The sequence below is a fragment of the Urtica dioica genome, chromosome 1, assembly GCF_054948205.1.
Source record: "Urtica dioica subsp. dioica isolate 48M chromosome 1, U.dioica_male_clone48M_v1_H2, whole genome shotgun sequence".
Classification (NCBI taxonomy): Eukaryota; Viridiplantae; Streptophyta; class Magnoliopsida; order Rosales; family Urticaceae; genus Urtica; species Urtica dioica.
This window is the reverse complement of record NC_142756.1, coordinates 4,585,270-4,611,997: the sequence shown is the minus strand read 5'-3', so window position 1 is coordinate 4,611,997 and position 26,728 is coordinate 4,585,270. Positions and strand designations below refer to the sequence as shown.

General features: G+C 35.3%; 3 protein-coding genes and 1 long non-coding RNA gene across 5 annotated transcripts; 1 reads left to right on the top strand and 3 right to left on the bottom strand.

Moving 5' to 3' along the window:
• Positions 1-5,253: 5,253 nt before the first annotated feature.
• LOC149406601 (uncharacterized) lies at positions 5,254-6,101 on the bottom strand. The gene is made up of 2 exons (XM_089628904.1): positions 5,638-6,101; positions 5,254-5,556 (listed from the first exon to the last, which is right to left on the bottom strand). The coding sequence occupies exons 1-2, from the start codon at positions 6,063-6,065 to the stop codon at positions 5,481-5,483; spliced, it is 504 nt and encodes a 167-aa protein (XP_089485030.1). The 5' UTR covers positions 6,066-6,101; the 3' UTR covers positions 5,254-5,480.
• Positions 6,102-9,508: 3,407 nt separating this feature from the next.
• LOC149406600 (uncharacterized) lies at positions 9,509-10,349 on the bottom strand. The gene is made up of 2 exons (XR_016301337.1): positions 10,091-10,349; positions 9,509-9,994 (listed from the first exon to the last, which is right to left on the bottom strand). It is a non-coding gene; the product is annotated as an uncharacterized LOC149406600 (long non-coding RNA).
• Positions 10,350-13,361: 3,012 nt separating this feature from the next.
• LOC149406599 (lumazine-binding family protein) lies at positions 13,362-15,820 on the bottom strand. The gene is made up of 2 exons (XM_089607733.1): positions 14,759-15,820; positions 13,362-13,829 (listed from the first exon to the last, which is right to left on the bottom strand). Exon 1 carries the CDS (start codon positions 15,583-15,585, stop codon positions 14,779-14,781), a length of 807 nt encoding a protein of 268 aa, XP_089463859.1. The 5' UTR covers positions 15,586-15,820; the 3' UTR covers positions 13,362-13,829; positions 14,759-14,778.
• A 3,206-nt stretch (positions 15,821-19,026) lies between these two features.
• Positions 19,027-22,100, top strand: LOC149406598 (CASP-like protein 1C1). Of its 2 annotated transcripts, XM_089628344.1 has the most exons (4): positions 19,027-19,093; positions 20,530-20,734; positions 20,810-20,912; positions 21,760-22,100. In XM_089628344.1, exons 2-4 carry the CDS (start codon positions 20,580-20,582, stop codon positions 21,991-21,993), a joined length of 492 nt encoding a protein of 163 aa, XP_089484470.1. In that variant the 5' UTR covers positions 19,027-19,093; positions 20,530-20,579; the 3' UTR covers positions 21,994-22,100. The 2 variants fall into 2 exon arrangements, with proteins under 2 accessions (XP_089484470.1, XP_089484465.1); XM_089628339.1 differs by lacking the exon at positions 19,027-19,093 and having other exon boundaries at positions 20,413-20,734.
• The last annotated feature ends 4,628 nt before the right edge of the window (positions 22,101-26,728 follow it).

Sequence of the window (26,728 nt, the reverse complement as noted above, 5' to 3'; positions counted from 1 at the left end):
TTCTGCTTATGTCCATGTTCATGCCCAGAACCGTAGCAAACTCGAACCACGATCACATAAATGTGTATTTCTCGGATATTCCTCACTTCAAAAGGGTTATCGTTGTTTTTTGGTTGACAAAAATAAATACTTCATTTCCAAAGATGTCACATTTATTGAAGAGCAGCCTTTCTTCTCTGAAATTCGGTCTCAGGGGGAGATTATATGTGATCCGAATTTGACATCTCCTTCAAATACAGATTGGGAATATTTTTGGCAACCGAATCCTCCAAATATCCTCTCTCTTTCTCATGTTCCTGACCCTGGAAAAAATTCTGAAATATCAGCCCCTGAAATTCCTCCAAATCCTCAAAATATCCTCTTTCTTTCTCATGTTCCTGACCCTGGAAAAAATTCTGAAATATCAGCCCCTGAAATTCCCGAGAAGTCTGCCTCAGAAATTCTAGACCGAATCCAAAATCAGAAAAGACTATCACCTTTCCCAAAAGCGTTTTCAAGAAGACCGATTATGCAGATTAATGGTACCGAGACCGAAACTACACTCCAGGCGTCCGAACCGGAAGCAGGTAATGATTTACATACTGATGAAATTGATATTCCAATTGCTTTAAGGAAAGGTACTCGCAGCTGCACTCAACATCCTATGGAGAAATTCCTCGGATATTCTCATCTCTCTAAATCTGTGCAAGACTTGGTATCCAACTTGTCAACGATTGAAATCCCGGAAAATGTTGAAGATGCCCTTCAAAACAGTGAATGGAAGAAGGTTGTCCTTGAAGAGATGCGTGCCCTTGATGTTAACGGTACATGGGAAGTCGTCGATCAGCCTCGTGGAAAATCACCGGTTGGATGCAAATGGGTCTTTACAGTGAAATACAAGGCTGATGGATCAGTTGAGCGTTATAAAGCCAGGTTAGTAGCAAAAGGGTATACTCAAACTTACGGTGTAGATTATCAAGAGACGTTTGCACTCGTGGAAAAAGTCAATACTATCCGTGTACTTTTATCTCTAGCTGCAAACTTGAATTGGCCTCTTCTGCAATTAGATGTGAAAAACGCATTCCTCAACGGTGATCTAGAGGAAGAAGTCTATATGGATTTACCACCAGGTTTCGACTCTGAAAGACAGAACGGAAAGGTGTGTCGTCTAAAAAAAGCCTTGTACAGGTTAAAGCAATCACCTCGAGCTTGGTTTGATAGGTTTACCAAGGCGGTTCAACAACAAGGCTACAAACAGGCTCAAGCCAATCACACACTATTTCATAGATCGAACAATGGAAAAATTGTGATCTTAATAGTGTATGTTGATGACATAATTGTCACAGGGGATGATGTAGGGGAAATTAACAAAATAAAAGCAAAGCTCGCTGAAGAATTTGAAATGAAAGACCTCGGGAATCTACGGTACTTCTTGAAGATGGAGGTTGCCCGAAACAAGCTTGGAATTTCTGTTTCTCAACGAAAATATGTGTTGGATCTCTTGAAAACCACAGGAATGTCGGGTTGTAAACCGGTAGATACACCAATGGATGCCAATGTTAAACTCAGCAATGACAAAGAAAACGATCCACCGGTTGATAAAGGGCAGTACCAAAGGTTAGTTGGAAAACTAATTTATTTGTCACATACAAGGCCGGATATTGCTTTTCCAGTTAGTCGCGTGAGTCAATTTATGCATGCTCCTTCTCAAAGTCATCTTGATGCCGTGTACCGAATTCTCAAGTACTTGAAGGGGACACCGGGACGAGGTTTATTCTTCAAAAGAAATGAAACTAGGAGAGTAGAAGTATACGCTGATGCCGATTGGGCTGGTTCACCAGTTGATCGCCGATCAACATCAGGCTACTGCTCCTATGTTTTTGGTAATTTAGTGACTTGGAGGAGTAAAAAGCACACCGTGGTTGCCCGGAGTAGCGCTGAAGCCGAACTAAGAGCTACATCACTCGGAATCTGCGAAGCCCTTTGGCTGAAACTACTGTTAGAAGAGTTGAGAATCACAGCTAAACTTCCGCTGCAAATCTACTGTGACAACAAAGCTGCGATATCGATTGCTCACAACCCGGTACATCACGATCGAACTAAGCATGTCGAAGTTGATCGACATTTCATCAAAGAGAAAATTGATAATGGAACGATCAACATCACATTTATTCCTTCTTCTCAGCAAACGGCCGACATCCTAACGAAAGCTCTGTTCAAACCTCTATTCGAGACTATGATAGACAAGCTCGGATTGTACAATGTGTACTATCCGGCTTGAGGGGGAGTGTAAACATGACTTTTTAGTTTAGTATTTATTATTTATTATTTAGAAGTTATTTAGTGTATCTGTTAGGTTGTTAGTAAGTTAGAAAATATCTCCTCATTTATAGAGATATTATTGTAACAGTATGCTATATATATATATATATATATATATATATATATATATATATATATATATTGTAATCTGAGTATGAACGTGAAAAATACAGAGAATCAAAAATATTTTCTTTCTCACTTCTTGCCGTGTTTTGTGTTCATTCCTTCTCTTTATATACTTTTAAGTATGGCTCCAAATCTACGCTGTAATGAGTATGAACGAGCTGAGTCTATCTTCTTTATGGCCTTTGCTGAGACACGATGCGAAGGTGTTAATCATCGCGAACATATCTGAAGGATACCCTTTTATGGGTTGGTTGGACAATGAGACCCAAACTGGAAATTTTTGGGATGTTGAATATTCAGAATTGTCCGGAGTCGTGGTCGAAAAACAAGGGCAAGCTTCTGTCTTCGGGCTGGGAATGATCGAAGAAAGTCAAAGAAAAGGTTACTCTTATAACGTTCATATATGATGTAACTGAATGTCATTTAGATTATGGAAGAATCTTACTGGGATTGTAAAACTTTTTTCTCTGATTCTTTTGAGCTTGTTCGCCAATTCTTGAGCTTTCTGAACCTAATAACACATCACGTTCTACCAGAAGCTATGGTGTAACTTTTTTAGTAAGGTTGTGAATTCTTGAGCTTTCTGAACCTAATAACACATCACGTTCTACCAATTCTTGAGCTTTCTGAACCTAATTCTTGAGCTTTCTGAACCTAATAACACATCACGTTCATGTAGATAGTACGGTAATACAGATGGTAGCTTTTAGAATGGACTTGTTATTTGTCTGTCTATATTATTAGTTGTGCCTACGTATTGTCTTAGTTCGGTAATTCAGATTAGCTATAAAACAAACTATTTACCTTTCTATTTTAGTCACTTTTGCCTGAATTTGCTTTTCTATTGTGAAACCATTCTCGAGCTTTCTATAATGATTAGTGGTCTTCGTAGTAGCTCGGTAATTCATGTTAGCTAGAAAGAACTCTTTACCTTTTTGGATAAGTCACTTTTGCTTGAATTTATTGTTGGAAGGAAGTTCTGGGTAGGTGGAGAAAGTGTTTAAATATTTTGGGTGTTTAGGAAAATTGTTTGGAAATTTTGGAGGCTTGGGTATAAAGTAAAGAGGTAGAGAATAACTATGTAGAAAGAGAACTTTTTATTTTTGATTGATGGAAACTCAAGTACATCATCCCTATTTATACTAGTGGCATTCCTAAATGAATGGGTAGGATTTTGCCACCACAAACTTAATCCAATGGCTAGAAATAATTTTCTAGAGTTTTCTCCACATTTCCTATCTTATCCTTATCTTCTAGAGTAGTCTATGGATTTCTCTAGAATAAGCTTCTAGAATATGAACCTATTACAACACGTATTTGGGCTTAAAACTCCTATGGCCCAAAACTAATAAACTCAAAATCAATTTATTATTTCAACATTTATTTGTTACTGTGAAACGATTCGATTCTCGAGCTTTCTATAATGATTAGTGATCTTTGTAGTAGCTCGATAATTTAGGTTAACTTTAGAATGAAGTTTTACCTTTTTTTTAAGTCAATTTCCCAGTATGTCTCTCGACTGCCATACAAATCGCCTCTTGACCTTTCTACTATAATTCAGATTGTAGCTTTAGAAATAACTCTTTTCCTTTATATGCAAGTCACTTTCTTCTAAATTTATTTGTCTACGACGAAACGAAATGATTCGAATCTCGAGCTTTTTATTGTGTGATAGAGATAAGCTTAGGGGCTGTTTGGTAACGTTTTTATTTTTTGTTTTTAAAAATAAAAAAGTGACCTTAAGAAAAAAAAAACGTTAAAACAAAAACTGGAGAATAAAAAAAACTTGTTTTCAAAATTTTTAAAAACAAAAACTCTCAATTCTCGCCTATCTATCGTCTCAGTCGCAACCCAACAATGGTGTTCGTGACGACCCTAGACCACAAAACCCTAGCCCTTAACCTAAATCCCTCAACCACCACTCTCGGCGACCTCAAGCTCGCGATCCACAAAATATCCTGCACACCGCTCCGCCTCCAACGGCTGTCCCTCGCCGCCGGCGACTCGGCCGTCCTCTCCTACCTCGGCGTCGGACGCAACTCCACCGCCTCCCTGAGACTCCCTGTCCTTGGCGGAATGCAAGCCCCGGTGGTCCCCAAGCCCCGCCTCGAGCTCCTGAACTCAAAACCGCCGGCGAATTACGTCGCCGGAATCGGCCGTGGCGCCACCGAATTCACCACCCGCTCCGATATCGGTCCCGCTCGCGCCGCGCAGGATCGCTCCGCCCCGACCCCAGGCCGGGCCCTGGGAAAGCCCAGCGAGGAGGAAGAAGAGGACGAGAAGGGTTACGACGAGAATCAGAAGTTCGACAAGTTTGAGGGAAACGACGTGGGACTGTTGGCCTCGGCAGAGTTCGACGAGGACGATAAAGAAGCCAACGCTGTTTGGGAGAAGATCGACAAGAGGATGGACTGTCGTCGAAAGGAGCGGAGATAGGCGAGGCTGAAGGAGGAGATCGAGAAGTACAAAGCGTCGAACCCGAAGATCACCGAGCAGTTTTTTATTAAAATAAATTAAAAAAATAAAAATGTGATTACCAAACATATTTTTGTTTTTTCGTTTTAAAAACAAAAAACAAAAACGCAATTACCAAACATGTTTTTATTTTTTAAAAATTAGAAAACAAAACAAAACAGAATTTGTATTTTGAAAAACAAAAAACAAAAATGTTACCAAACAACCCCAGCCCCTTAGTAAGGCAAGTATTCAAGCTCGCCCTAAGGTCTAACCTGGCATGGATAGAATAGTGAATCTGAACCATATACCAGTTTGTTTAGCATATCTCGAGGAGAAAAAGGATGTAAAAATGACTCGCAGAATATTGCGAGGTTATAAAACTTCATTCAACAATTATAAGAAGAAATTAATTTTACAAACGTACTCCAACTCTTTTAAGAAAATAAATATATACAACGAAGCATTAATACCCCAAAGTGAAACAGAAGAAAACTAAACCAACAGCGTTTATCATTGATAATCCATCACGAAACAAATCCAAGATTGTAATATAGAGAAAAGTCATGATCTCAAAATATGACCTACCGAGTTGGAATTCACGCTTCGTCGGAGAGGTGTTGGCGCTTGGGATTTGGGATCGGTGGAGGAGAAGGAGAACGAAGGCGTTTTTCCCTAAAAGATAAATAAAAGAAATACATCAGAGGCTGTATTGCACTAAGTTCGTAAAAACCTAAAAAAAAAATAAGCAATTACTTGTGGTCTAGGTCATCTTCGTCGTCGTCTTTCAAGGCATCAGGAAATCTATCGACGGTGAAAAACGCTTGGACTCGCATGGTGATAGAAAATCTTCCATGATGGGGAATATATTCCTCCTTCAAGTCCTGTGCGTCCTTGAGAACGTAGTTGAAGAGTTCCTTGTACTTGGAGCTGATAATCTCAGGCGGAATTAGGGTTCCGTCGGAAATTATTTTCGCGATGGCGACTTCGTCGCCGATCTCGTCGACAGGGACGCTTTTTGTGACGTTATTTTGGCGGAAGACGGGTTCGACGGCCGTCGGAACAACGAAAAAGGATTCGAGTACGATACAAATCTCCGATGATGGACCTTTCGTCGGCCGCGGTACAGGGTCGTACGCGAAATACAAGCCTGGACCATCAAGCACTTTGAAATCGCTTCCCATCTTTGAGTTTAGATTGATTCTGATTTTCTGAGAATTTTGCAGTAGGAATGGCAACGGGTACGGGTTTTAGCGGGTACACCAATACTGGTATCCGTACCCGCCTATTAAAATACCCGTTAACCCGGTTTTCCCAACGGGGCGGGTAACGGGTATACCCGCCGGGTGACGGGTGTCAAAATTGAGCACCCGTTAACCCGTTTAAAAAAAATAAAAAAATGATTTTTAATAAGAATCAAAACAACAACCTACTCATTATGATGTAATCTAATATTCTCTTAAAAAAAATATCTAGTTTTTTTCCATAAAAATAATTAACGGGGCGGGTTTAACATTTTCGCTACCCGACCCGTACCCGCTAAAATACTAACGGGTAATACCCGTTAACCCGTTAACTCATTTTGAACGGGTATTACCCGACCCGTTAAGACCGGGTAACGGACGGGCTAACGGGTTTCGGGTAAAAATGTCATCCCTATTTTGCAGAGCTTCCTTTGGATGATGCGTATGTTTATTTATTTATAGATTTCTCACCTAATGCCACAATTAGAAAATAGGATTTTTTTTTTTTTTTTTTTTGTACTAGGAATTGGAATTAAAGATTGCCAATGCATTTGAATTTAAGACTACCAAATACAATTATGATAGCATTTCATTACGTGTTATAAATTTATTATAGGGACAATTATAGGCTAGTAAACGTTCTTTTTCAAAAATAGATCAAACTTTATTTCATTAAGTAGCCAAATTTTCTAAAATTGACATAAAGTAGCCAATTATTTTAAAAATCACCAAAATACTCTCACTCACCCTTCAATATCGCGTCAACCTTCAGCGTCATCACTAACAATTTCTGACACCAACCGTGCTCCGACCCATCGTTGTTAATCACCGTACATCACCGCCTTCGATCTCTGACATCATCGGCGGCGATCTTCATCACCATCGATCTCTGTCATGATATTCTTCGATCGCCGACCCATCATTGTTGTTCTCCGTCGATATCACATTTGATCTTTGTAGTCATCGTCGTCGATCTCCGACCCATTGTTGTTGTTTTCCAAAGCTACCGATGTCGATCTTCGATCCCATCACCGATGATCTCTGACCCATCTCTATCGATTTTCGTCACCATCGCTATTAAAATAGGTTGTTCAAGGTAAATTTCAGTTTGTCGACCTTTATTTTCGTGTTCATGTTTGTGAAACAATTTTTCCATCATTTCAAAAAAATTCATTTTTGTGTCCAAAATTTGAATCAGTTGTTTTTGTTTGTAATTGACTTGTTTGAGGCCTTCGGTTCAATCTACTCGTGAGAGTTTATTACCTCCTACTATCAAGACACAAAATAAATGACTTGAAACAAATCGATTACACAAAATACAGTAGATTAAATTTTGGAAATCATGGATTAATTATTTTGAAATCCTAGAAAAATTAGTTCACAAGCATGAACTCAAACATAAAGATCATAAATAAAACTAAAAACTTTGGAGAAATCCAAAATAGACACTTGAAATCGATTAGAGTAATCGGTGAGAAAATATATGGCTCATACATTGGTCTCTGTCCTTTCGGAGATTACATCTTGGAAGATTACAGTATCAATCAACCCGAGCTTGAAGATCTGAAGATCCAAGGAACAAAGGAGTCTCCGAAGACTACAGAGGCTTGAAGATCCAATTACTTAATCTTCAAGCTTTGATCTTCAGTCTTGAATCTTTTATTTGTCTGAATCTATATCTCCTTTTTTTATTCTGAAACTTTGTGAACGACGATAGGACCTTCGTCGTTTGGATATCCAAGGATGATATCGTAGTCTTCCAAGTCGTAATCTCCTGATAAATTAAGAATATAGTGTGGGCTCACTCATTATCTCACAACAATCACCGAATTAGGAGTTTGGGTCGTAGTCATGTTTTTCGGATTGGAATCATGAATTCCAAGGGAGAGGGAGGGAGCGAAAATTCGACCACCAAAGAGAGAGAGATGGGCGAAATTTTCCTAAAAAAAACTTTGGTTATTTTGGTGTCCTCCCTTGCTCTTATTTATAGTGGTAGAAAAAAGATATTTTATGAAAGTATTTTAGGTTTCCTTATTCTCCTATATTCATTCATATTATGTAGTCAATTGTGAACCATTGGATCTTTGGTTACAAATCCTCATCTTTCTTTCAACCATCATATCAAAATCTAGAATTTTATATTTCCTTATTTTCCTTCTATATTTAAAAAAAATTATGAGGGATAAATAAGAACAATATCTTATTTTCATTATTTAATGGTGAGAATATCTCAACCATTATTCTGTCATAGATATTAGTAAAATAATTATGAGAGATTAATAAGGACAATATCTTACTTTCTTGTTTAATGGTGAGAGAATATCTCAACCATTATTTTCTCCTAGATACTAGAAAACTAATTATGAGAGATTAATAAGGACAATATCTTATTTTCTTATTTGATGAAAAGAGAATATCTCAACAATTATTATTCTCTATATTCATTATTTAGTTACTTGATTTCTTTTCAACTAATCTAGCAATTAATTAAAGGGATAATATTTGATAATTAATACCCCAAAGTAGGCGCTCATTTATACTAGGAATTTCGAAATTTATAGTGTCCAATAGGTCCGACTAAAAATTCAATTAATTAAATACTTGTTCTAACAATAAATTAATAATTTCACAATAAATATTTAATTGAGCAAATATATAATTTTCCGAAAGAATTCTGCAAGACAATTTACAACTGTGAGATTGTTAATAATAATAATTATTATTATCATTACTTGAGAATTCTTATTCATCTTTATCAAAGCCGACTTGGGGACTATGGTTTTAATAGCACAAGCTCCCACAAATCCGAGTAATTAAACGTAAAAGTCATTTATCATATTTATTTGATTCGTCAATTTCGGTATCACTCCACAACATGAGCCGAGACTCCACTCTTCTTCAATTAGAATTATGTTTATTCATCGTAAGAGTGTTCATTGATATAGTCAGTTCATGCGCTCAATCCTCCATATTCAACTCGTATTGAGAAAAATGTCAATAATTTCGTTATACATTTTTTGATATATATGAGCCGTAAGCATCGTTGCTTCCACAATGAGAGATTATTTCGTACGTATTTAGTACGAAAGTGTGATCAATCAATCGACTTTTGAATCAATATTTATGTGAGTGAATATTGACATTCTTTCAGGAAGACTGTATTATGTGAATCAATGAGCCATTGGTGAGTGAATATTATACCTACAAAATGGAACGGTAAATAATCTCAATCATTTGACTCGATATCAAGAAGAGCCATTGGTTTAGTATATTATACCATCAAAATGGAACGGTAAATAATCTCAATCATTTGACTCAATATCAAGAAGAGCCATTGGTTTAGTATATTATACCAACATAATCTGAAGCCTGACAATGGTAAATAATCTCAATCATATGAATCAATGTCCTTCTTCTTGATAATTTGAAAATGCAAGAGAACAACACATGTAAAACAAGTTTATACTTTAAAAGTTATGTACAAAAATAAAATAAAAATAAATAAAGAAAAACAGAGACATGTCATTTTCACCTCAAGTAACAGAGACGAGAACCATGATTGAAAATTATTGATAAACAAATACAGTTAAAAAGCACATCCATTGCCTGTGAAATCCTTCCATCTCCGTTACCTTCTACAATTAAAGCTAACTAAAAGAAAGAAAAAAAAAGGAAAATATATATTTCAGACCTTCGTAGTGAGTCCAAAGACAAAAAGAGACCAGAGATCGGTTTTATCTGTGACCAGTGACAAGCGTTTCGATGAATCGCAGTCCGTCGAACCTCGGCGCAAATCTTTCCATCGACGACGACGAAGTCTTTTGCGCCGATGAACTCGATTTCTCTCTCTCGGATTTCGAAACTTCCTCCTGAAGAAAAGCAGAACATTCGATCATACTTTTCTCTCGTCGTCTAGGTCGCAAAAGAAGAAAAATGAATCGGATTTGAGAGTTCTGAGTTCTTACCTGATACGAGGCCGAGATCACCGTAGCGGAGGCGGCGACGGCGACGGAGGCTGTGAAGATTCCTTGCTTCTTCATGGCACGCGATTTGTGGCTTTTGATTTCGTGCTAATATCTGATGATGCTTCGGAAAATGCTTTCTCGGAAGAAGAAGAAGAAGAACTTTTTTTTATTGGGTGAGAAGTGAGAACTGGGAGAAAGCTTTGACGGCTTAAATATAAATATTTTGGAGAGACAGAGAGAGAGAGAGAGAGAGAGTAACTTTGTGGTAATTTATTTAATGTTTACGCGGAAACTGTTTCACCTTTAGACTAACCATTTTGAGTTGTGGTTCTGTTGTGTTGACTAAATTGATGCTAGTTTTTTGTTTTTTTTACGATAATACCCTTATTTTCAATTGGACTTTTATTTTCAATAATTTATTTTGTGATAATAATTGTGGTCAAGTTTAGAAGTTAAGAGGATAGGTATTACAGACAGCACGCATTAGTTTAGATTTATCTCTCTTTATCAATACATTATTCAAATTAGGGAAAAAAAATTCCGGCTATTTTTGTTCCGGTGTCTTATTGGAATTTCATTTATTGATGACCGTAATATTTCTTGTAAAATTTTTGTTAAACCAGAATGAAACACTCTGTTTCGCTCTGTTCGGGTTCTTATAAAAAAATAAAAATAAATATATATATACTTAAATATTCTTTTTTTTTTTTTTTTTTTTTTTTGAAATCAATATACTTAAATATTCTCTAATATCCAAAAAAAATAATTGCATAAAAAAGTTATTCTACATAATGTTGAAATGGTACCAGAAATTATGCTCTGTTAACAATTCTGAAACAAAATTTTAATTCACAGTACTAAAACGAAACAAAATATCTTTTTATTTTTCATTCTGGTTCGTAAGAAAAAATGACGATATAGCACTTTACGAAGCCATGGCATAGAATTACTACATTAAAAACTAAGGGGCCGTTTGATTTAGTTTTCTAAACTCGTTTTCTGTTTTTAAATTCTGTTTTCTGATTCTAATTTTTAAATTTAAAAAACAGATTTAGAATTACGTTTCAGAATATTTTAAATGTTGTTTGGTTATGTTTTCCATTCAATTGTATAGAGATAAAATAGAAAACAACTTTTCATTGTTTTCTGTTTTTTAAACAAATTTCAAAGAAAACAGAAACATGATTCTAAATCTGTTTTCTGAATTTATAACCAAACAGGTTTTCTAAAACTGTTTTCTAAAATTTAGAATAAGAAAACAGAAAACGGTTTTGGAAAAGTTAACCAAACAGCCCGTAAAGATTGCATATTCACACAAAATAAAACATAATTTCACTTTTTTTTTTTTAAATCACAATGTATCTTACAAAGAAATTGTTCAAAATAAAATGGGACATAATAGCCCACACAAACATGATGAAATGTCATTTCGTTCTGAGAAAATGACGTATTGAGAAGTTAACGTCATCAAAATAAATTAAAATAAAATAAAAATAAATAAGTGGTTGGCGTGGGCCTAACGCACAGACCCACTCCGCAAATGCAAATGGAAAGGCTCATCCATTCCCAACATGTAGGCCTTTCAATTCAACTTGTGACAACTATCAACTGCTCTGTGGACTCACTCCTTCCATACACGTGTCACTATGTCGTTGCTTGATTTACCTGCTGTTGAAAATTACATCGGCATTAAAAACTCGTTCTTGAATCTTGAGATAATAAACACGAGGTTGCCGCGGAAAAATACTATTGTTTTTTTACAAAATTGTCATCAAGGAATTTGCTGACGTTATCTACCCGTAGATTAATTAAAATTGGTCCTATGAAATTCGGAAAATCAGATACTCTTATCTCATTTAATATTTTGCGAGAAATAGAATTATTGAAAACCGTAAAAAATAGTACCTGAAAATTCCGTTATCATTTTTCATGGTTCCGGGATTCTCATATTTCTCATATTTATTTTTTTCATTTTATTTTAATTATGAATGCATTTAAAAAAAATATTTATATATTTTCAGTTAAAAAATACAACTTCAAAAATATAGTACTAAATGGTGCTAAATGAGGATCAAATTTCTCTCTCATTTCTCGGATGGTTCTGGGACAAAAATCTCAGTACCACATTTCATAATACGATTTTTTTTCTCATTTCTCATATGATACAAATAATACAGAAAATGAGGTCGCGTGAGATCCCATATAGCCCCAGCTTTAAGATTACTCAAAAATATAACTCAATTCCAATGAAAACATATATGAGATTGTAACGTAGAATGGATTCGTAATATTACTACAAACTAAATATTGAGCAATATGGTTCCACCGTTTTACTCAGCAAAGTTGGTTCCACCGAGTTGTCTGACAGAGGTGCTCCACTGAGGTAGCTCCATTGAGCAAGTCTTGTTTATCAAATTCAACACTCCCAAAAATTTCTCAAACTCTTATAAATACCTCACTCCACTGAGGTTTGAAATAAATCCCTCTTTTTCTCTCTCTCTCAAAACATAGAGACAAGCTTAGACCATCAGATAGTAAATCCCTCCGCGTTCGTATAGTTCACGTTCTTTGTTTTCTTAACTGCGCCGAACCGACTTCTGTCGATGCAATAAAGTCCTAGATAAAAAATTGTGCGGTTTCAAGTGTTGATTCAAAAGAAATGGGGAGTAATATCTTATTGCTTGTTATGATGCGCATATGTGGTGGACAAATTCTTCCATCTAGCGGCAATTTGGCTTCTGTTCAGTTGTAGTGTTCATTTTGGACAGTTATATCTTAGAGTGATTCAAATACCTTTCATGGCTTATCAACCTATCCTTTTTCTTAGCTATCAATTTTGTTTTTGATTCTCAGATATTTTCTAGAAACATTTTAAGCTTGTGTCTTACAATTAACTAAATTAATAACTAATAATTACAATGTCTATTAGAAAAATGTTCCAACAATTTTTCAATGAAAAACTTCTTGGATCGTGATAACAGGGCGATCGATCATATTTGCGAGAAATTCAATCAAAATGCGAAGCTTCTATAATGTTCCAATAATCTTTCGATGAAGAACTTCTTGGATCGTATAGAGCGATTGTTCGTATTTTCAAGAAATTCAATCGAAATGCATTGCAAATAAATAGCTATAGCACAACCCATATCTTATAAAAAAAAAAAAAAAAAAAAAAAAAAAAAAAAAAAAAAAAAAAAAACTGAGAATGCGAATATATGGACACGAATATGTAACGATAAATATGAATGATCGTGTCGAATATTTATACATAAACAATGTGCTGGATTGTTCTATATTTCCAGTAAAAATAAAGATTAACATGTTAAATTTTCATATGTTGGTTTTGTACGATGCAACTCTTAAATAACAACGTCCTGGACTAAAACGTTTCAAAACTCCTATAAACAAAAAAGAATAAAGTTTGAAGTAAAAACAAAATATCCATTCATTACTTTTCAAGATAAATTCGGTAGTAACATTTTGTCGAGATTTTCATAATCCATTCCGTCGTGAATTTGGTTTATTGTCGATAACCTTCACAAATAGCATAAACAATCCTTACACCACTGCAATATTGTCTGAAACATGCGACTTCTTTGAACAAAATGTTGAGAAAATAAACAAACAAACAAAAAAATAGATAAATAAAAACCTGTATCACATGATTGATTAGTAATGCATACTACTAGGAAAGCTCAAGATTTCCCATCCTCTCCAATTGGCTGTGTTCTTTCTTAATCTGTATGAAAACCGATTTTCGGTTCTAAGGAAATGGTCATTTTGTAGTGCTATTTACGACTTGATCAAATAAACGCAACGCTTAACTTCAAACGGAGTCAACATATTGAATGTTTTCAATTGTTTAGACCCGAGCTAAACGAAATATTCACAAACATGACCACTGTGGCTTTTTACAAAAAATAGCCTCCATAAGCCTAAGCAAACATTATGTCTGTGTAAATGAATAATGTACATTAACGCCAATCTATCTCTTCAGTCTAAACTAATCACATTAGCATTTTCAACTTAACCAAGAACGCAGTTTAATCCTGCATTTATATATCTGTTTTTACCTCCATTAGCCCTGTATACGATAATTGTTACTCGACCGAGCTACAAATTTACCAGTGACTATCTTAGACCCCTATACTTTCGAAAATTATAATTTTTACCAATTTTTACACTGATATCCTAAATTTGTATGATTTATTCATATACTTCCCACCTGATTTTTTTTTTTTTTTGCCTCACGCACCCCGTTACAAAATTTAGAATAATGATTTTGTTTATCAAATTTGCCCATCTGAATGCAAAGTCCCGGCTCAGTGGCGCCACTGATCGTAGACCAAACTTTCTCTAAAAATAGAATAATCCGTGTAAGAAAGTCTATACTTCAGAGAAAGTTCCGTCTAAAATCTTCCCCGCCAAATTTGTATTTTTGGCTCGGTGGGTAAACCGTTTTGTGCATCAACAAGCCCTATGAACATTTACTTGTCCGAGAAATAAATGGACGTTTATTGAATAGGTTCATATAGATGAGTCAATCATCCACTTTGAAAGCTCATATATCTCAAAAAGCCAAAACAGCCATAAATTAAGTCACCAAAATTGTCCATTCTCTTTAATTCATTCGTAACTAATACAAACATGAACCCGAATAAGAATTACCTCATTTGCCTTGGGCATGATCACGAGGACTTGACGAATCCACTTCCGAGAAGCCTCTCGACATATTTCCCCAAAATGTCGACCTCCAAGTTGACCTTGTGACCCACTTTCTTCATCGGAATCACGACCTTCTGTTGCGTGTAAGCCACGAGCATGAAGTTGAAGCTCTGGTCCTCGTCGGAGACGTCGACGACAGTGAGGCTTGTCCCGTCGACGGCGATGAAGCCCTTGGGGACGATGTACTTCATGATCTCCCTCGGAGCCCTGACCCGGACCCACATTGAGTCCTCCTCGGCCTCCATGGACACGATCTCGCCGGTCCCGTCCACGTGGCCCTGCACGAAGTGCCCGCCCATCCGGCTCGCCGGCGTCACCGCCCTCTCGAGGTTCACCGGCGATCCGCGGCGGAGCTCGGCCAGAGAGGTCCGCCGGAGAGTCTCCGGCGCGAGGCCGACCGTGAACTTCTCGGCGTCGAAGCTCGCGACGGTGAGGCACGTGCCGTTGACGGCGATGCTGTCGCCGAGGTGGACGCCGTCGAGGACCGTTGTGGCGGAGACGGTGAGGTCGAATCCGCCGTCGGAGGAGGGTCCGAGGTGGCTGATTTCGCCGATTTCTTCGACGATTCCGGTGAAGAGGGATTGGATTAGGGTTTTGCGGTGGATAGGGATGAGGGGTTTGAGGGGCTTGGCGGCGAAGAGGGTGAGAGTCGAGGGTTTACCGATGGGACTGGATTTAAAGGTCGATTTGGGATTGGAGGGAAGATTTCTTAGGATTGATTGGGTTTTGGGGGTTTTCGAAACAAGGTTGAGACGTAACGTGGCCGCCATTATTGGGAGGTTTGTATAAATTTGGGGACTGAAAAGAGAAATGGAAAGAATTATGAACAACGACTTGCTTACGCTTACGCTTCTCCGGCGAGGACAATCCGGTTTTCTCTTTTGTCTACTACACAACTAAGCAAAATGTTGTCTTGGATGATAAATTAAATTTATTAGAAATATAACGTGTGCGTGTATATTTGTAAATTTTTGGAGTCTACCGCTAATTTCCAAGCTCCATTTTTCGCCCCAAATATTTCTCTTTTATCACCCCATGAATTATTCTTGTGAAAAATTTGTATTAATGGTCCTTATTTTAGAATATTAGAATTTGATATCACTTTTATGTCTTTTCCTTACGAATTACGATGTCTCATATATATGTAGAATTTTACATTAAAAAATATCGACTTAAAAACAAATTTAGAATATATATACCTATCGCATATAAAGAATGGAGCAATTATATCCATCTTTCAAGTATCATTCTCCAAAAATATTTTACACAAATTTTATCCCGTTCAAATTGGACGAAAGTCATAAAATCTTGGAGACAAAATAGTAAAACGGAAAATTAAAAAAATAATCAACTTAAACATTTGACATTGTTAAATAGTCAACGTTAAATAAATCTTAGGTATATAGTCACTTTTAGACGTAAATTTTAAGTAAATAACCAACGTTTGATATATAAAAGTGGTTATCTATATAAGATTTACGTCTGAAAGTAACTATTTATCTAAAATTTACCAAATATTGGTTATTTAACAATGTCAAACGTTTAAATTGACTATTTTTCTAATTGACTCGTAGTAGAATGAGTGGTTTGTGTGCAAGCAAAGTAGGAGACTCCATTTGCTCCCTTGAACATTATCTTATGGCGAAAGAGCATCGTGTTGAGAAGATGCCTCATGAGAAATACTACCATGGTTGAAACTGCTATATTCATGTAAATTTAGTTCTTGTGCTTATCCTACTTTGTAACATAGTATTATTTTATAGTAGTAATAAAATTAAGTAGTTTATAGTAGTGGTAGCGATATCACTGATGTCTTTCCCGTAAGGGGTTTTGGACATGCCAAATAAGTTGCTCGCTTGGGTATTTCATATGTTGTAATGGCCTGAAATCCCAACATAAAAATTGTTGAGTCCACCAATTTTTTTAGTGACAGCATCTCTGTGTCTCTAAATAAAGTGAGTCCCATGAGTGAGGCAAGTCCGCATGTGAGCCATTGGCCCTAAGATCGAGCCACGCTTGGGGCTCGGGCTATCAAGGATAGTCCCACATCGACTGGGTATTACGATCTAGGGCTCTTTATAAGGCTTGTGGGTTACTGCTCTAATTGTCAAGCTTGGTTTTAGATGGAACCCCACACCTTTAAGATGATATCAGAGCGGGGCCCATTCTCGGTTGTGGGCTACCTGATCGGGCCTATACTTCACACTTCCAGTGCCTGTGCCAATGTGTGCCTGTGCCTGTGCGCGTGAGGGGGTGTATTAAGGATAGTCCCACATCGACTGGGTATTACGATCTTGAGCTCTTTATAAGGCTTGTGGGTTACTCTTCTAATTGCCAAGCTTGGTTTTAGATGGAACCCCACACCTTTAAGACGGGCACGCCCAGCCACCAGGACAGACTAGGCGCTCAAGTAGCCACTAAGATGGGACCAAGCCCAGCATGGGTCAAGCGCCTAGGGGCATAAGAATCTTGTTGAACTCCCTCGTGAGCTCGGTTAAAGGATCTCCAAGGTTGGGGCAATCTATTGTCGCTGGGTTATGCTAGGTGTCATAATGTGTGGGCTCAGACTCTTTGCTTCGAGTTGGATTTTGTGATTGCTGGGTATAGGCCCACGCTGAACACATATTTTGTTCCTCCATTCTTTAGTCCACGTCGATAGTCCTTACTAATTTGGCATGTCTCGTCATTTGGATCCAAGCCTAGTTTTTGCCCGTAGTTGATGAAGCTTCCTTCAAGGAATTCTTGCGATGGTAATTTCATTGTGAAAACGGGTGTCTTTTTTAACTTCTCTTTTATTCAGTTTTCGACTATGAATTATTATTTTGGATCTTTATGTGACTTGTTTGTATTCATATTTTAATCATTGTAATAGTCTTCGAACCGGATATGGATTTTAAAAACTAGATAACCGATTTCTTTAAACTTGATATAAATTTGGATCCCGAATTAAAGAACTGGATAATCGAATTTAAAAAATCAGATATCGGACCGGATATTGAATTTAAGAAACCGGATAACCGAATATCGGTTTTAGACTAAAATAGACCGGATGTTAGATCGAATTTTTAAAAAAAAAAATCGGATTCATATTCGGATATAAAAAATGCCAAAAATCGAACCCAATCGGTCCAGTTTCAGCCTTATTCAAATATGGTCCCACCATATTGAATAGAGGACATTCTCATGCCAAAACAAAAATTCTCGCAATTCGTAAATTTACTCGAGAATGGCGTTGTGCAACTTAGTCACCCACAAATTGGCGATAGATTTATGCCAACTGAAATAATGCGAGTGCCTCGTCGAGAGAGGTCCCTTGATTTTCATATCTCGGAGTTCTTATTCCATTAAAGAAGAAAAAAAAAGGAAGAACCTTGTAAAAGTTTGATAGCCTCTACAACCAAGCATGCCCTTCCAAGTTCCAACCAAGTCTATAAAGTAGGATATTGGTCAATTTTATGACAAAGTCGAAATAACAATATATGCCATCTGAATATGTTTCAATTTTGAGCCAAATCTGCTCGCCCACTTTGTCACTTTCTATAGATTGTTTTCTCATGTTTTTTCTTTCTTTGGGCGTATGTAAATCTGATCTTTTCCGGTCCTTACTCTTATCAATTTCATGCTGTTTTTCCTTACGTACTATAATAGTGGAAGTTGTTTTATATCACAGTTATTGTATAACTCAAATTGTGTTCAATCTGTCCTCTTAAATTTCATTATGTACAAGCCCTTTAATTTACCAGAGTCCAACTCAATTTGGTTTTAGTTCCAACTCATAATGTAGCACTGTTTTGGGTATGTTCTAATTGAAGTATATTAGAACAGTAGAACACCATTGATTTAATATTATTAGAACGAGACACACACACGAAAAAAAAAGTTTAAGAAAAATAATATATTATGAAGTAAATAAGTTGTTAAAGAAGAAATCTACAATACATTTTCTATATCCGGTCTTTCTTGTATCATTGTTGACCTAAAAAAAAACTTCTACATATAACCTTAATTAGTTCAACTAACAGTTTCGTTTGAACTTCTTGTTTCCCTGTTTAGCAAATTTTAGTTTTTTTTTTCATTTAATTAATGACAGCTCAAAATCAGAATATATTTTTCAACTCTTACCTATTTTCAGGTTGCCTATAGTTAGACCCAACTACAGTAAGATAATATCCAATAAAGGGACATGAATAAGAGATATTTAGAATGCAATAGAGCTCATAGGACTTTGATTTTGTGATGCTTTAGCTTTCTCAATCAAGAGTAAAATTTGATCACGAGGTTAGTATATCAACTACAATGAACTAAGTGTCTTAATTTATTTGTAAAATTAACGGAGAATGTTGATTTAACTTCTCTGAATCAATTATAGTCATTTGTTATATATATATATATATGTGTGTGTGTGTGTGTGTGTGTGTTAGCCTTCATTTGGAAGTCGAAAAAATACAAGAAAATAATAAATTTCTTACGATCAACTCATCTTCGTATTATTATTTTATTTTGCCTTAGAATCTATGGATGCTATTTTTCATGTATCTTTTCGGTATATCTTATACATATGCTTCCTTATTTATTTTCCTTCAAAATTTTCAAAACTTTATTCAAGCAAGAACCAAACAGGAATAATAAATACTTTGCTAAGTTAAACATTGCTACTTTACTAAAAAAATCTAAAAAGGCTTAGCTTTTGCTAAAAATATATCATTTACTATTTTTCTAGTCAATTAATTTCAAATTTTAATTTTGTATAATTTTTTCTCAACTAAATTATCATAATCATCTCATATATTCACAATTCTACCCCCCTAGTCTCCAATATTGTAGGCTTTTTCGCCTAGGAAATTTTTCAAAGACTATGCTACCCCAAATTATTTATAGGATATTATTTTAGTTATATAGTCAATTTCGAATTTGATTTTAAAGAATAAACCAACGTTTATTTTAATAAATTAATCATTTATTGTAATTTGCTAAATTAAAGTATGAAAATATTAAGGACAAGGTGATATACTATATGATTAATGAGGGTAAGTCATCAAATATAGTTAAATTTTAAAAATATTTAAAACTTTGACTAGATTGCAAATCTAATGTTTAAAGAGGGTTATTTCATGAAATTTGTCTTATTTATGTTGATAAATTATATTTTATATATTTCATACAAGCATAATTTAGTATAACTTATTAAATCAACAAATCCACAAAAAAAAAAGCTAGTTGGATAATATATATATATATATATATATATATATATATATATATATTATATGTATTAAAGTTTAAACGTGTTGGTGCTCTTAAGAATCTCGTGAACTCTACTCATCTATTTTAATGAATGTCTCTCGAAGTTGGCAGTGGCACGTGTCCATTTTTTCTTATTTACGTCACAATCACGGCTAATTAACTATAAATTTATTTTATTCATATAACTCCAACTAATCTGTATGTAATTGTAAAGTACATAAACGTCACATTTGCGAGATTACCGTTCTACCTATAAGCTATAACAATAATACAGATTGACAAAAAAAAAGACGATGATGAAATATAGTCTTGTGTTGTGGTGGCAGTTGAGATTTTCCAACTAACAAAAAAGAAAAGAAACAAAAACAACAAATTATACGAAGTGATAATAATTATAACAACGAAATCCAAAGCCAAGCTCAAACAATTTCTATCCTAAAAGACCTGCTCTTATAATGTCAAATTTGTAGCCGATCAATCCATATACTCAGAGAAAGCATAGATATTTGAGGCTCTAATAATGGGAAAGAGCAAAAGGGTTTTGTTGCTTCTACTGAGGCTCGGGGCATTTGCTTCGACTCTTTGTGCCGCCATTGTTATGGCTACGAGCCACGAGAAGACCAGCTTCTACGGCATCGCTGTCGAAGCCAAGTACTCTCATACCTCTGCTTTCAAGTAAGTAAAATTAATGGCTGTTTATTATTTGTTTTTATGTTATGTTGTTGAGAGCTTGTTGTGTTTACTTTTTAGGTACTTTTTACTCGTCAATATAATTGTGAGCATCTACGGGTTCTTCGTTCTTTTCCTTCCTTCGGAGAGTCTGCTTTGGCGTTTCGCCATAGCCTTGGATCTGGTAAATGGTTTCTTCTTTTTTCTTTTTTTTTTTTCTTTTTTTTTTTTTCAAATTGCAAGGTTCTTCAAAGTTTGTTGACAATTTGACTGCATGTTGCTATACAACAAAAGAAAATATCAATTATATCATTTGTGTCTAATTGTACTTTACTGATTTCTATATATAGATATTAAATGTATCTTTTAACATCACTATTAATAATATACTTGTACCTTTAAAAGTGAGTCAAATATGATCATCTTTATGGTTTTTGGTTGAGTTAATCGATTTTTTTATATTCCAAATGACAACCGAAGAAAATAGTTTATGAGAAAGACAAAATGCAAGTTTCTTCAAAAATTTAATTATTATTTACAATTTGACTATATATTGATATACAACAAAAGGAATAATGACAATCAAATTGAAAATTGAAGAATAATATTTGATGAGAAAGTCAATCGAAAGTTGTAAGAACTAAAAAGAGTAATATCAACTTTTAGGGTACATGCTATATAGTGATATAAAAAGAAAAATATAAAGAAAGTATGTGAATAGTCAATTCATTTCGATTATATAATTATAATATTTTGGTTTGGAAGACTATTTTCTTAAATAAATTAAATTAATCTAATTAATATATTTATTTAGGTTTGATAAGGTATTTTCTTAATAAAATGAAAATTTGACTTTTTTTAAAAAGAGAGTGAATGTTTGGGTTACTGGCCTTACCATTAAAAATAAGTATGATATTTTTATTTCTTATTCAATTTCTTTTAAAAGCGAATTAATATATATATATATATATATATATATATTTCATATAAATATGCATATATATTTCATATAAATATGAAACGTGGATCAGGTACTGACTGTATTGCTGAGTTCGGGGCTCTCAGCGGCTTTGGCGATGGCTTTGCTCGGAAAGGATGGGAATTCTTACGCGGGCTGGCTTCCGATATGCGAGCAAGTCGAAAGTTATTGTGACCAAGTCAGAGGAGCTCTTGTGTGTGCCTTCATTGGACTCGTACTATACACTGTGCTTCTTCTTCACTCCATCCATGCCTACATTGACCCATTTCTAATCCGAAAGAATTGAGACATAATCTTTATCAATCTTGTCTTGTAAGCTCTATGTGGTGCTTTCATATTGTTTTCTCTTTTTTATGGTATTTTAAAGAGGAAAATTGAGAAATAAAGTTCAATGTTACCTCATAGTTGAAAATTAAGTTTTATGTTGAACACTTTAGAAAAATCAAGTTTTTTAATAGGTAAAACAATTAAAATACATTTTAAAAAAATTGAAATCTCTATAAAAATGAAAGAAAAACCTTCATATTTATTTTCATAATAATGCACTTTAAAATCACTATTTTTGTATTAGTTTTGAGGAAGCAAAATCTAGTTTTTATTTAATTTCAGCGACCGAAGTACATCATGTGGATCAGACTTGCGTTTTATCTAGTTGATTGGGCTATTAGACATGAGGGCTAGGATGTGATCATGGAGAAATAAAATAATAATTAAGCAAGCTGAAAAATTGAATATGATTAGTTGAATATCATATTCAGTTTGAACATGCAAATACGTAGATGTGGCTATTTATCAAATATTTATTAAATGTCGACTAAATAGCAATCTCAAAGTGTAAATAGTCATCTCGAGCGATGGACTTTCTATTCATGAAATTTCTGCTAGGTCTCTTTTATCCGTGATATGTCGAATAGAGACAACCGAATAGATTTTATTATCATATTCGTACAATTTTACTTACGCGTATTCTACTAATTCCTTTTGAGTAGAGACTTTCTATTCATGAAATTTGTGCTTTAGCTACTTGCGATCTCGAAGGTCCAATTTTGAATCGAACATAAAGACATTGAATATTAATCTAAAGCAAACATTAACATGTTGAACATACTCTAACAACATTTAAAACAAAATAACATTAATAATAATAAACAAAAAGTTTTGCTTGATTCCGATAAATAAAAATAATGATAACGCTTCTAATAAACAACTTATCAATTAATTGATTAAGCTTTTAATCTGCGCCAAAGTGTAATCAATGATCATACTCGTATACCAGACTTAGAAAATCACCAGATCCCTTGACTCAACCTTTCACAAATACAAGAAAAAAATAAAAATCACGTCAAAAAAACTTCAAAATATAATTTTTAGCTTTATAGTTAAACATTGAAAATCACTTTTCAATTTAAAAAAAAAAAAAAAAAAAAAAAAACCACCAAACACTTATAAATAGGTTTTTTTAAAAAAAAGTTAAAACAAACTTAATAACCAATGTCAAAGGTTAAGATAAAGGAATGAAGTAATTATTAGGTTTCTCATGGGAGGTAACTATACAAATTATGAAGGTAACTACAAATTATCATAGAAAGTTCAATTATCGAGCTCGCATGTCGAACGAAAAGCGTTCCACGACGGTTCTTGGAGACAAAAAGCGCGAAGCCATAAACTGATTCGTAGGAAGTCGAGCGGTGGAGAGCCACGTCGACCGACGTGAGAGCTCTCGGGATCGACGAGAATCCCACCACTCTCGACACGATCGCAAACTCATCGGTGATAGTCTCTTTCGTCGGAGATCTCTCCGATGGGACAAACACCATGAATGAGACAAACACCCAATGAAGAGGGATTTCTTAAGTTGATGACTTCCCACTCAGACCAAGTTGCAAATGTAGGCCTCTTATGAAATCTTTCCAGCAAAAGAAAATAAAAGATTAAATTAGTTTGAAGTTTTATTTCATTAGGGAAATTTTTCTTGAGATTGAAGATTTAAAAAAAAAAAAAAAAACTAATATAACTAAAAAAAACTTATGACAATTGGGATACCACAGCATCTAGTTTCATATGCAACTTTTTAAAGGTCAACTGAAACAAATCTAACAGTCAATTGAAATGAAAACACGCCCATGATAATAGAGAACGACAAAAATTATAATTAAAAACAAAACGTGTGCAAGCCTTCTCTAACCTCGCATTTAGCTCGTTTAACCGTTGCTGGTAGTAAGAGGGAAATCAAAATTCATTTGAGTGCATGATAATTTATGTTAAGCCCTTTTTTGGATTAATACTTACGAATACGTGGCATGAGTGGATTTGACCATTTTCTTTCGAATCCGTGAGATTAGTGGTGAAATATTCCTCTTATCAAGTGAAGAACAAGAGAATTTATTTTTCAAGTTCTTGGACACTTTAGTAGAGGGAATATAATTTGGCTTGGTAGCCTTTGTGTATGAACGAAAGTGAATTTTTCTTCTCCCAATATAAATAGATTGTTCCTCTTTGATTTCTCTCTTTTCTTGATTTTAGTCTCAAAGGTGTTTTTTGTGAGAGAAATTTTCGAATAGAGAATTTGGCATAATACAGTTAGAGAGAGAAAAAGTCAGTCATTGACATGCGTTTGTCTTAAGTATTTTATAATGAGGTGATGAGAGTTGGGGTAGATTCATCATTTGGATGTTATTGTGTCGCAGGTAGATTTTGCGAATAAACATGTCTCGCGACCTTATGTGGCCGTCATAGGTGAGTTTGGTGAAGAAACATGTATGGCTACCATTTGTGACTGTCATGGGTGAGTTTTGTAAAAAATAAAAAAAAAATAAAAAAAACATGTCTTGCGACCCTTTGTGATCATCGTGGGCAAATTTTGTAAAGAAACATGTCTCGGACCTTTTTTTAGCTGTCGTGGACGAGTTTGGTGAAGAAACATGTCTTGCGAGCCTTTGTGACCGTTGTGGGCGAATTTTGTAAATAAACATGTCTTGCGATCCTTTTGTGGCCGTCGTGGACGAGTTTTATAAAGAAACATGTTTTGCGACTCTTTGTCGTCGTTGTAGGCGAGTTTGGTGAAGAAACATGTCTCGCGACCTTTTGTGACCGTCATGGGCGGAATTTCTGAAGGAGTTCATCCCATGACCTTCTATCTTGTCCTAATCCCTTTTGGGCGGGCTTTGCATGTCTCTTTTGTTTTGGGTCGGGTGGTATGCTCTTATCTTGATGGTACCGCATGTGAGCGTGTCTACCTGTTTGCATGGTGGGTGTTCATACCCTGGTGGTAAGCGGGGTGGCCGTGTCTACCCCGATCGCATGGTGGGCGCTCCTACCCTAGTGGTACTACGGGGCGGGTGTGTCTACCCGATCGCACCGTGGTAGTGTTTGGGCATGCTCTTCCATGTCGCCTTGATCCTTCTTGTGCCTGGCTTGGTTGCTTACTTTTCTTTTGATTTGGCCCATGGGCTCAATTTGTTTTTGGGCTTGTGAAATTTTCCCACAACGTTAACCGTCCAGACCTATGTGCGACTTGTCGTGCATGGGTCTTGAAGTGACTTTTTTGGAGCGTGCTCATTTGCGAATGATCTGACTTTGAGATTTTTTTCACGTACTGTGCTTGTCTAGATCTAACTTTGAGCTCTTTGCTGACTCGCTCATCTAGATCACAAGGGGTCTGAATTTGAGCTGTTGACTTATCTCCGAATCATTGAAGCTGGTTCGATATAGTTCTCGTCGTACTCGACTGTCTCTCATGCGTTCTTTTGAGCCTTAGCCTCTCTCGCGTCCTGAAATATCCATCGGCTTTCGTCGGACTTTGACTATCTCTCTCGCGTACTGTTGAGCTTAGCTTCTCACACGTCAAGAGAAGTCCTTCGAGCCATAGCATCTCTCGCAGGAGTTTGACTATCTCTCTAGCGTTTTTTTGGGTCTTAGCCTCTCCAGCCTTGTTAGATGTCCTTCGGATTTCGTCAGATTTTGACTGTCTCTCTCGCGTTCTTTTGAGCCTTAGCCTATCCCGCCTTGTTAGATGTCCTTCGGCTTTCGCCGGATTTTGACTATCTCTCTGACATTTTTTCGCGCCCTAGCCTCTCCTGCCTTGTTAGATGTCATTCGATTTTCGCCGGAGTTTGACTGTCTGTCTCGCGTTCTTTTGAGCCTTAGTCTCTCTTGCTTTGTAAGATGTCTTTTGGCTTTCGTCGGATTTTGACTGTCTCTTTAACATTTTTTCGGGTCTTAGCCTCTTCCATCTTGTGATTGTCTTATTTTCTAATTTTATTTTATTATATGATTATATTTTTTCTTTTTTTGAAATAGCTAGGTGACTACTTTTCGTAATAAAAATTGTAGTCTAATTATCCAAATATTAAACTTAACTCATGTCTAATTTTCTCAATGATGGATACATAATTACATATTATTTTTTATTTGGATTATTTTATTGATTATTATTAAATCATATTTTTAATATTAGACATCTAAATAAAACATATATCCAGCTTTCTCATGAGTAAATTTGCGGTCGACACAAATACAGACTTAAAAGTATTTAATAATGTTGCACGCGCACGCATATGAGAAAAAAAAAGAAAAAAAAAACATTTATATCTTGCTCAACTTGTACTATAATAGTGTGATCACCAAACACCCGTATGTGCCACAAACCCAAGTCTTCATTTAAAAAATATATAAAAATACGATGTAATTAAATAACTAATTTAAAGTTATGAATTTACAAAATAATTAAAATTTGTTTTAATTTAATGAAATAATAAAAAATACACAGTAATCTTATTTCAATATTGTTTTTGATTCCAAGATTAATTATTTTTTAAAAGTGATAAATTATTTATAATAATCATCAAATTTTTTATTCTTGACTGTGAATTTTTTTTTTAAAACATAAATTTGACTATTTTGTTTGTTTGTAAGTTAAAATTTTGATTATTTGGCTAATCAATAAAATCAAAAGTTTCAAATGATTATTTGGTACAATTTTTCCTGTGTAAAATAAAACCCTGTCTAATACAGGGCATTAT